This window comes from Carassius carassius, chromosome 14 (genome assembly GCF_963082965.1).
Source record: "Carassius carassius chromosome 14, fCarCar2.1, whole genome shotgun sequence".
Classification (NCBI taxonomy): domain Eukaryota; kingdom Metazoa; phylum Chordata; class Actinopteri; order Cypriniformes; family Cyprinidae; genus Carassius; species Carassius carassius.
In genome coordinates this window covers 2420086-2432096 of record NC_081768.1, presented here as the reverse complement: position 1 = coordinate 2432096, position 12011 = coordinate 2420086, and the positions used below count along the sequence as shown (strand labels likewise).

Here is a 12011-nt window from a genome sequence, read left to right as displayed (position 1 = left end):
TCATGGCTAAAGTGCACAGAGAAGACACCTGTCACAGCCACTTCCCCTCACAGCTGTCAGGATCTGTGTTTTTATTGCTGATGGGAAGGCAGTTAAGCCACACTTACAGTTGGGTCCGTATGTGTATATATATGGAAATGGGCACAATTTGTATTATTTTAGCTGATAAAACATATTCAAATTACAGTTATATAATGGATATGGGCTGAAAGTGCACATTATGAGCTTTAATTTTAGGGGATTCTCATCACATTTGAATAGAAGCTTAAAGTGGGCACTTCAGTCTCATCTTGATTGTTTTATTTTTAATTCTGTTCTGGTGGCATACAGAGATGAAATTTTTAAAACTGTGTCAGTGTCCGAATACAGTATGTATGGACCTGTCTTAATGTCATTGTATTGGATGACAATATTTCAAAATATACATCTGCAACTACTGACATGCTGCTGGTTTTTTTTCTGTTTTTCTTAACTAACTGTTCATATTAGTGTTTTGCTTGATTTTTTTGTGAATGTGTGTAGTAAGTTGCATTTTCACGATTGCCACAAAAAACAATATTGTGTACATTGACCTAAACAATCATCTAGTACTGTATGTCATGTCTGTTGACATGTTTATTGCAGCTAATAATGACAGAATAGCACATCTGGATTCATGCCGCAGATGTTGTTTTATTAAAAACTAACCAACTCCCGTCGTTTTACTTGAAAAGATTTTCATTGAAATTTGTGTTTTTTGCTATTATTTTTTGAATGAATGAAACTTGGTTTGATATTTTGTGGTCTTATGCAATATTATTTATAAAAAAAAATTTATACTATTTTATTTTTTATAAATATCATATATTAGTATATATTGTTATATAAATAATAATAATATATAATATTATTACTTATTTGTATTCTATTATTAAAACTACTACTACAATAATAATAATAATTATTATTATTATTATAAATCTAAAATACAAATATATTTTATTGAGAAGAGGAAACATTTTAACAGTAATATAAATATTATTGTTATAATAATGTTTATTATCTGATTTTTAAGGTTGACTTAAGTCTGTAAAAGTACTTTTAAATTAATTGCATTGTTAATTAATTTAACAGGCCTCTTTTTTTTCAAAATGTTTTGCATGAAAACTGTGTTTGTGCTATTTTTATTTATTGAATGATATTTAGTTTGATATTTTGTGGTCTAATGTAAAAGTATTTATTATTAGTATTTATCTAGTGCAATAGCATTTATTATTGTTATTTATTATGATGAGGATTGTGTTTCATTTGTTATTTTTATTATGTAAAATATATTTATAGTTTTCTATTGAATTTATTTAAATGTAATATTAATCATTTAAATTACTTGTTTTATTTTTTATATAATTGTATTAATTAAATATTGTGTTATTATTATTTTGTTAATAATAATAGTAGTAGTAGTAGGAAACAATAATATAAATATTACAATTAATTTTAATTATAATAACATTTGTTATCAGATTAAGTGTGGCTTAAGTCTCCAAATATGGTTCAGGTCTACAGTAAGTACCTTAATTTAAGATATTCACCGGTTGTCTGTAGTCGGGTAAACCTTCTTTAGATGTAGTGAAATATGTGACACATAAAGACAACAACTAACACAATCATATCCCATTTGGTTTCAAGTATGTGTAATATGAACACATTTAGCAGAGTGTGAGAGCTGATTCTTTTATAGCTGGTTTGTCGAGTGGCCCCGAGGAGGCTGATTGCTGTCACGTGTAATACATTTCTGATTGTTTCGACAGATAGCAGTTTGCTGATTTTTTTTCCCTCACCCTGCTCATCTAGTGAATTCTCTAATTTGACAGATTGTGTCCCTCTGAGGCTCAGATAGAGAAAGAGAGAGGCACATTTACCTCCAGTGTTTTCCCTCGCATCATTCTCAGAGCCAGTTCTTTGTGAGATGGAAATGTTTATGGCATATCCTGTCTATCAGGCGACAGAGAGATGCACAATGAGAGGTTTGGACGCATGCAATTGATTGAAAAATTCGGCCATGTTTAGGAGCCTAAACCCAAACATGACAGCGTTTAGACTTAATCTGCTGACGGGACGGCTGTCCAACATCGTGCATGTGCAGAAAATGACTTTTTTGGTTTTTGAAGCTTAACAATCGACTGTTTCTGTCATCCTTTGACTGCATGATGTGGGTTCAGAGTTCTTCCAAATGCAAACAGCACACTTAGAATCAGCTCCAGACTTTTACGTGATTAATTGATGTAGAAATAACGAAGGAAGAGCCGACATCTGTCCATGAAACAGCTTTTGAGTCAACTGTCCAGTTACTAATGCTCCCTTGAAAAATTGGAGGCGGGTACATATTAAAGAGCTGTTTTCCTTAACCTTTCCTCCAATCTTTAATTAAAGCTCAAAATTAAATTAAAGCTCATTGTGTGCCTTTAAGCCTATATTCATATGAATATATGAATATATTTTATTCAGCAGCTAAAATAAAAAAACATTATCCCTGTTTCCAAATGGACCTGACTGAGATCTTATAAATATTTAGAAAAATTATAAATAATATAAAACATATATAATTATACACTATATATATTATTATATATATACTATGTCCTATAATTTTATCTAATAATAATAATGTGTTAATTGTGTTCATAACAATGTAAATTATTATAATACTAAAATGTTTGCAATAATTAAGTACATGCTGTAGTAAAACATAATTTTCTAAACGTAAATTTTAAATGTATACATGTATATATATAATCATGAAACATTTTTTTTTAAAGAAATTAATACTTTTATTCAGCTAGGATGCATTAAATTGATCAAAAGTGACAGTAAAGGTGTTTATAATGTTAAAAAAAGATTTCTATGTCAAATAAATGCTGATCTTTTGAACTTTTAATTAATCGAAGAATCCTGGAAAATAAAATGCATCACAGTTTTCACAGAAATATTGTGCAGCACAACTGTTTTCAACATTAATAATAATCAGAAATGTTTCTTGAGCAGCAAATCAGTATATTATTCTGATTTCTGACAGTGAAGACTGGAGGAATGATGCTGAAAATACATGAATAAATTAGATTTTACTATATATGCACATAGTAACCAGGTATTTTAAACTTTTTTTTTTATAACATTTCACCATTTCATGATTTTACTAGAATTTTTTAATCAAATAAATGCAGCCTCTGTGAGCAGAAGAGATGATGTTTGTAATGTTGTGGGCTAGTCTGTCACACATTTTCTCCTAGAGAGCAGATCTTAGATGAATGCTGTGATCTTGCTCTCTTTCTGTTATCGATTGTGTTGAAGGATGAAGCCTATGAGATCTTGTAAAAGGAACCATTATGTGTGAGCGATTTAACCTCTCTTCCTCCCACTGCCTTCATTAGAGAGCTCCTGACCTCCCGACAGATGGACTGAATTGAGCTCTAGCTGTGTTTCTGCTGTCTGTAGAAGCCCAGGGGAAGCTCAGCGGTGGTTTGACACCACTGATCTCTCTCTGTCTCTCTCCAGATGAGTTCTGGTTCTCTGACGGCTCACTCGCCGACCGCTCAAAGTTCAGCGACCCGGGTCTCATGCCTCTGCCAGACACCGCCACGGGCCTGGACTGGTCTCACCTCGTGGACGCCGCCAGAGCCTTTGAAGGTGCGTGCAGAAGCACTGAAATGCAGCATAACCTTCAGTGGATTTGAATTGCATATAAAAATCCCATGCATTTTAACACAAACTAATAAACTTGATGCATATTCATCAGTCATGCATAAATTAAACAAATCAGATTGCTGTAATTGAGCTAATAAACTGAATGTGTTTTAAATACACAATAACCAGCTTTATATATTGCATTGACTAATTGAATATTGCATGTTCCACAGCCATATTTTAACCATGTTCATACTTCTTAACTAAATAAATGAACAAAAATCACATTGAACAGATGTGTGCTTATTCTAAGCAGTTTGAATAATGCATTTAAAAAAATGAGTGAAATAAAATCAAACCGATACAAATAATTGTTTGATATTTGATACTTTGAGGTCTAATGCAATATTATTATTATTTATTAATATTATGATTAAAATAACAATAATGATAACAAGTAGTAGTATTATGTGATTATTATGAATTATAATAATTATTTAAGATTCAAGATTGTGTGTGTGTGTGTGTGTGTGTGTGTGCATATGTATATATGATTAGTTATTATTGTTGCATATTTATGCTGATCTGAAGCATATAGATGCAAACAATCAATAATGGCACTTAGTATGTTATATTGACTTCTAATGCAATAATTTAAAAATTGTCTGTTGATATTATTGTTTTTAATTTTATATGTAATTTTGTATATTTATATTGTTATATTTATATACATACATTGATATTTTATTTATGTATATAAATGCACAGTAACAAGGTTTTTTATATATTTATCAAATTGTCTCATGCATTTGAATTAATTTGACATTGCTTGTTTCAGAGCTAGCCGTATTTTAACCATGTTCATACTTTTTATAAATGTAAATTGTTTTTACAATGAACATATTTTAATAAATGCATTGATGAATGTAGATGTAAATGCAAAGAAAATAGCAACCTGGTTAATCTGTTACAACAGAAATCTTGGCTGCTCGACCCGTTTCATTTATTAATTAAGTTTATTAGTTATTTATGCAGTTATTTATTACATCTATAGATGGAAATTTTATATGCAAGTTACATGCATAAATCTTAAATTCAGGCCTAAATATCTGAGGGCAGGTACTCTGAATCCACCTGCAATTAAACACTCAGCCGGCATGCTGGGTAATTTGTGCCGCACTCGTCCTCCTGTCTGCTCCTGTCCTTCTCTAAATGGATTAGTGAGAAGGCCATCATCATTTGCTTAATGGCTTCGGTCTTCATTCAGTCATCGAAGCTGTTTTTCACTGCTCAAGCTCATGTTTGTGTGCAGCTTTAGTGCTGCTTTTTTAAATGTTGCTCTTATTTTAAAGTGTTCGATGCTGTAGATTTTTTCTCAGGAGGATTGATTTCATGAGATTTATGCTAAAATGGATTGTTTTAAACCTATATACTGTTACTATCTTCTCGTTGCACAACTGTCCTTTTTAGGTGAATCATGAAATCAAGTCTAGGTTGTGTTTTACCACAAAATCAAAAGAGAAATTAAATTATAGGTGTGAAATAACGCATATTTTTTTTAGGAGCATTAAGATGTGTTGCTTTGTGATTTGCATTATTCTCATGGCAGTTAAGCACAAATCTTCACTTCTTCAATGTGTCTGGATGCCTTAAAGTATGCTTCTAATTGGCATTAATTGATATTAGATTCTTATTTAAAGTTACGCTTTAAAACAATTGTACACAATTTAATAAAAAAAAAAAAGATGGTGTGTATATACACACACACACACACACACACACACATATATATATATATATATACATAAACATATATTGATATATAATTGTGTGTGTGGGGGGGTGTTTTGGAGGGAATTGTACTGGTATGAAAATAATGTCACAGTGAAAAAAATAAATGAAAATTTATTTATTAGGTTTTTTTTTATTTTAGGCTGAAATATGAGAGACTTCAACAATCAAATATATATAGTTCATAACATTTTATATTGTCGCTTACTGGAATAATTATTTATTAACTAAATGTTAAACCTTTTTAATATAAAATATAAGCTGTATTTATTCTTGATTAGAATCTGTTGCTTGCTGAGCATTAAGTCCCAGAATGCATGTCTGTTAATATGGCGAGACACTAGTGTGTAATTACTACTGTAACACTTCATCTTGATTTCTGTGAAGAAACAACACAACGTGCTGAAAGCTCCACTTTCATGTGATGGTCTCGTGTTGTTTTATTTGAGCTCTGAGCAGCCTCTAACAGAGAAACACAGAGCTCATATTGTCATGTTTATAATGAAGGACTCCCAGTTTGATCAGAAACACACATGTAGGAATCTCCAGAGGGATGATCGTAAATTAAACTCTTTATGTTGTGCATCATTTCCACGGCAGCATCTGTTTCTCCATATGGTGTAATGCGAGTAAGTGCATTGATTTGAGAGATGATACAAAACACAGTTCAGCTCAATCTCATTGGTATCTGTCATAAGGCCTTTCACCCATATGTCACATCTAAAGACACAGAGGGGACTGAGATTCAAACCCTTGATTGTTCAGAACATCTGCACAGTAGTCAAAAAATTGGTGTTTATATACAGTATACACTACATGTATATACAATACATATACATACATACTGTATAATGCATAATATATAGTTTGGTATTAAGAATTTAGAAGGCAAATGTGCTAATAATAATGCAAAACATTTCTATTTTTTACTAAATAACATCTAAAAGATTTTTACATTATGGTAATGAGATTTAAAAATATATATATATTTTTTTAATTAGATGCAAGTGCAAAATATATGCATTGTATTTTTTGCATCATGGTAATGAGAATTTGGAGGGGACATGTGCTTGTGATAATAACAACAATCTATTAAATGCAAATGCTTTTTCTATTATTATTATTCTTCTTCTATTTCATATACATGTATACTAGTACTGAGAGTGCATTTGATGGCTTATTTTGGATTCTTTTTTTGTGTATTAGGAATACTGCTCTTTGACAAATTGTTTTGTTCCTCTTTTGTAAGTCACTTTGGATAAAAGCATCTACTAAATGTGTAAATGTCAATTGTGCTGGGTAGCCCCGCCCACAATGGCCTCTCATTGGTCCAAAATCCAGTTGCACATAACTATGCATTAAAAATTAAATATATGACCCTGGAACACAAAACCAGTCAAAAAGGTACATTCTTTTGAAAGTGAGATGTGCATATCATCTGAAAGCTGAATAAATCATCTTTCCATTGATGTATGGTTTATTAGGAGGACAATATTTGGCTGAGATACAACTATTTGAAAATCTGGAATCTGAGGGTGCAAAAAAATTGAGAAAATCTTCTTTAAAGTTGTCCAAATGAATTCTTAGCAATGCATATTACTAATCAAAAATTAAGTTTTGATACATTTACGGTAGGAAAATTACCAAATATCTTAATCAATCATGATATTTAATATCCTAATGATTATTGGCATAAAAGAAACATTTATAATTTTGACCCATACAATGTAATTTTGGCTATTTCTACAAATATACCCCAGAGACTTGGGACTGCTTTTGTGCTTCAGGGTCACAAATGTTCTGATTGGATTATGGTTTGTCATATCATGCATTTTAAATTTCATTGTGGACAAACCAATCACAGATCAAAATCACTTTCGGATTTGCATTACATGTGAACAAACTCTTCAAAACCTCAGCGAAAGACGGTTTGAGAAGCAAGTGTCAGGACTGAAGAGTCAGAGTCGTCCTCAGCTGACACTCAAACAAATGAGTCCATGAACTGTTAAAACCAGCCCAAACTACTTCATAAACCATAAATACACTTTAAAGACTGATGCAATATTTGGAAACAAAGTTATAGTTTTAGAGGAGATGCTTGTCTCTGTGACCCAGAATAACACTGCATAAAAACACTGAGAGATAAGTTTAGCTCACAGCATATTTGCCCCCCATTTGCATCAGCGAGCATGAATGGAAGTCAACAAGAAGAAGAAATGTTCATAAACACACTGTTTTATTGAGTAACTCCAGCTAAACACTCAACGTGGGACTTAAGACGACCAATGTTTTTTAAGATACCTGCAATTCTTTAATGCAAGTTTCAAGACACATCTCACTCTTTTTATTAATTACTAACATTATCTGGATGCAAACCCGGTGTTAGATATGTAAAAAATGATCTGAGGCCAGCACAAATCCCATTGTTTTAACAGTGAAGGGTTTCATCAGATGTGACGTGTCTCATGACAATGTGAATACAGCTGAACTGTGTTTTATTGTGTCTCCCAAATTCCCCCTACAAAAGCAAAAAAAAATCCTTTGCATTTAATTTTGCCAGAAATTGTCTGTTTTATTGATTAATTAAATGCAGATGCATCTTTTTTAGTTTGTAGCAGAAATGTGCTTATAATAAGAATAATAATATGTGGCCATGGACCATAAAACCAGTCATAAGGGTAAATTTCTCGAAATTGAGATTTATGTGTCACCTGAAAGCTGAATGAATAAGCCATCCATTGGAGTATGGTTTGTTAGGATAAGACAATATTTGTCTGAGATACAACTATTTGAATATCTGGAATCTGAGGGTGCAAAAAAATCTAAATACTGAGAAAATTGCCTTTAAAGTTGTCCAAATTAAGTTCTTAGCAATGCATATTACTAAACAAAACTGAAGTTTTGATATATTTACGGTTGCAAATTTACCAAATATCTTCATGGAACATGATCTTAACTTCATATCCTAATGATTTTCGGCATAAAGGAAAAATCAATAATTTTGGCCCATACAATGTTTTTTTGGCTATTGCTACAAATATACCCCAGAGACTCAAGACTGCTTTTGTGCTCCAGGGTCACATATTAATGCAGACATAGTTTATTTTCTTTCAAAATTAAATGCAAATTCATATTTTTATTTACATTTTTTGTGTTATGGTAATGAAAGCAAATGTAGAGCAAATGCACTACTGCTAATAATAATAATAATAATACAAAGACGTATATATTTTTTTCATTATGGTAATTATTTTATTTATTTTTGGGGGAGAAAATGTGCTTATTATAATAATAAAAATACAAAATGTTGTCATTTTATTGCAATATTAAATGCAAATGCATTTTGTTTTTATTTTGCATTATGATGAGAATTTGTAGCAGACATTTGAAAATAATAACTATTAATTCAAAATAGTTCATTTGCTTGCTAAATTAAATCTAGATGCGTTATTTGCTTTATTATTTTCTATTTAGTTTTTTGCATTGATAATTATTGGAGGAAATTTGTTTAATTGTCATAATATTATTTTTAATATTACTTTATTCTTAACAAATCTATTAGGATTGATGAGACCTGATTATTATTAACACATCATCACATTACTATATTTGATACTGCCATCAGATATGATTGAGTCTCTTTCAGCACTGAGTTTGCTGTGGTTTTGCTGTGTATGTGTCCTGATCTGAGTGTGCCTGGTGTTTCTTTGTGTCCAGACCAGCGTGTAGCCTCGTTCTGCACCATGACGGACATGCAGAGAGCCGAAGCGCTGCAGATCTCACGTGAGCTCACCAGACGTGTGGCGGCCGCTGAGGGAGCCGCACTGGAGGCCGGGTGAGTTTAACACTGAACACACACACAATCCACTGTGTGTGTTCATGCCCAGACTAACAGCTCTGTCTCTCTCTTCAGTGATGCGTCTCCAGCCACACTGACAGGCAAAGTCAATCAGCTGGAGGTCATCCTGAGACAGCTGCAGTACGACTTGAAGAAGGTAAACTATCCCGTCCTGAGGGAAAACCATAGCCATGTTTTTTAGTTCTTTAGAGAACATTTACATTTACATACTTTTATCCGAAGCTGTCCAGAGATTGAGTTGTGCAGCTCATTCCAGCAGGAGGGAACAGTTCATGTAAAAGTATGTGAAAGTGATTTTGAGCTTCTTTGAGATGAACAATATAGTGACGTTCACTTGAAGAACACAAGCTTCCAGAGGCACATCACTCTGAAGTAAAGAGAAGTAGAGAATGTTAAAATGGTAAAACAAATAATAGAATTTTATACAATAATAGAACATTATAAAAAATACATTTAAATTTGATAAATAAAAATAGGTTGGTATTACCGCCTTCACAATATTACAGCATTTGACAATATAACCATGGCTGGTTGAAATTAATTTAAAAATAAATAAATAATGAAATAAAGTGTAATAAAAATGACAGTATTGTCCGTTTCTAATTTGACAACATTATCACCTTTACAAATATTCGAGTTTAAAAAAAAAAAAAACATTTTGAACAATTGAAAAAATAAATAATAAAAGATAAGATTAATAAAATAAAAAAGAGACAAGTTTTACCTCTTTCTAATTTGACATTACTGCTTTCACACTGTTACAGAATTTGACCGCATTACTACTATTAAAAAATTATTTAAAAAAAGAACAAAATAACATTAAATTTAATAAATACCAAAATGACAATATTACCACTTAATCTGACAAAATTACTCTCTTCACAATATTACAGAATCTAAAAATACCACCACTTTCAAAAACAATTACAAAAATTACAAAAATTTATAAATTATAAAAAAAAAATTTTTTTTAATTTAAAATAAACATTACAGTATTGTTGGGTTCTTATTTTTACAATATAACCAGTTACAGATTTACCATTTAACAGTATTATCGCTTTAAAAATTATTTAAAACATAAAAAAAATTAAATTTAGAAACTTATTTTTAAAAGTTTAATCAATTATATTGACAGCCATAGTGTTTCTCTTCAAGTTAAAGGTGTGCAAGAAAATATAAATAGAATCAAATTATTTTACACTGCATGTATTTTTGTTTGTTTTTAATTACTTTGTTTACTCACACTATCCAAGGATTATCCAAAATCTGATATTGATTTTGCATATAATGAAAGCATATATTGAGCACCATAAAAGAGCTAGTTGACTATATTCTGAAGCCATTGTTTGACTTTTGTGCTCAGGAGAAGGAAGACAAGGCGATCCTGCAGGTGGAGGTGCAGCACCTGCGGCAGGACAACATGCGTCTGCAGGAGGAGAGCCAGACGGCTGCCGCACAGCTCAGGAAGTTCACCCAGTGGTTCTTCCACACCATCGACAAGAAGCCTTGATGGAGACCACTGGAGACGCTCGGGACTGCACACCATTGACCGACACTAGCAAAGCCCAACTCCTACTGCAGTTCAATCAGATGTAGAATGTAAGTATGTTCTGGACTGAAGAAGCCACTTGTGTTGGTGCAGATGAGCAGCGAAAGAAAATGGAGAATGTACTCGATTAGCAACTAAACAATGTTTCTGGAGGTGGATTGTGAATGTAACACATCAAGACTTCATTCTCTGCCTCTGTTATTGAAAGGTGCAATCAAACGTTGAAGCTCAGCGGGACCTTTCTGAATCATTTCTGTCCACAATCATCAAGTTCTGGCAATACGAGTCATGGATTTCAAAAACAAACACGATGTGAAGAGTTGGTGAAGCTGTAGATGTTGAGATTGTGCCTCAAAGAAAAGCCGAAATGAAGCAGGTGTGTGCATCACCTGCAACGTCTCGAATCCGCGATCACATGCCAAACTATGTGTCCATGTCTGTACAGAACCTCCAATCAAGTGTCTTGTATTTAACACTGTTATTTAAGCTTATTTCACCTAAATTAGTTTATTTTATTAAAATGAATGGCGTCTGGAGGGACGGCTGTGAGAAGGCCATACTGTGATGGACTGTGTCTGATACATAGTTACACTGAGGATTTGTCTTTTTGTCCCTCATTCCAACTTTTGGATGCTGCTAGATAACACTTTGTTGGTTTCTATGCTTTTACAAATATGTTTCTCTGTAAATTTCATGCAAGATGGGAATTTTTTTTTTTTTTTTTTTTTAATAAATGTAGTATGTAAAATAAATCTGATGCGTCATCTTAATATTTCAGGTCTTTGGAAAAAACATTTACGTGTTTATAAATATGTGTGCACAATGATCATTACTTTTATTTTATTTTTTTATTTCCATTTTTTGCATTATGGTAATGAAATTTTGTAGGTGAAGTTATAATTGTAATGCAAAAAAAATATGCAAAAGTTCTTGCAAAAAAAAATGCCAATATCATGGCATTGTGCAATAATGTGCAACGAGCAATAATAATAATAATGTCAAATCAAAAGTCATTTTCTTGCAAAATTTGGTGCAAATGCAAAATTAAATTTTCAGGCCCAGAAAGGTGCTTAATTTTCATAGTAGTAGAAGTAGTAATAATAATAATGCATAAACAAATGGTCTTTTTTTCTTGCAAGATAAGATGAA

The 12011-nt window shown here is 31.9% G+C and overlaps 1 protein-coding gene across 3 annotated transcripts in view; it reads left to right on the top strand.

The window, feature by feature from the left end:
• The window catches only part of LOC132156710 (signal-induced proliferation-associated 1-like protein 2), a 138461-nt gene extending 126746 nt beyond the window's left edge, over nt 1–11715 (top strand). Inside the window, exons 18-21 of one of the 3 annotated variants that reach the window (XM_059565681.1) lie at nt 3535–3666; nt 9172–9289; nt 9368–9449; nt 10677–11715. In XM_059565681.1, the coding sequence (XP_059421664.1) occupies nt 3535–3666; nt 9172–9289; nt 9368–9449; nt 10677–10823 (479 nt within the window). In that variant the 3' untranslated portion in view covers nt 10824–11715. The remainder of the gene's footprint in view (nt 1–3534; nt 3667–9171; nt 9290–9367; nt 9450–10676) is intronic. The other 2 variants (XM_059565680.1, XM_059565682.1) reach the window with 2 other exon arrangements.
• The last annotated feature ends 296 nt before the right edge of the window (nt 11716–12011 follow it).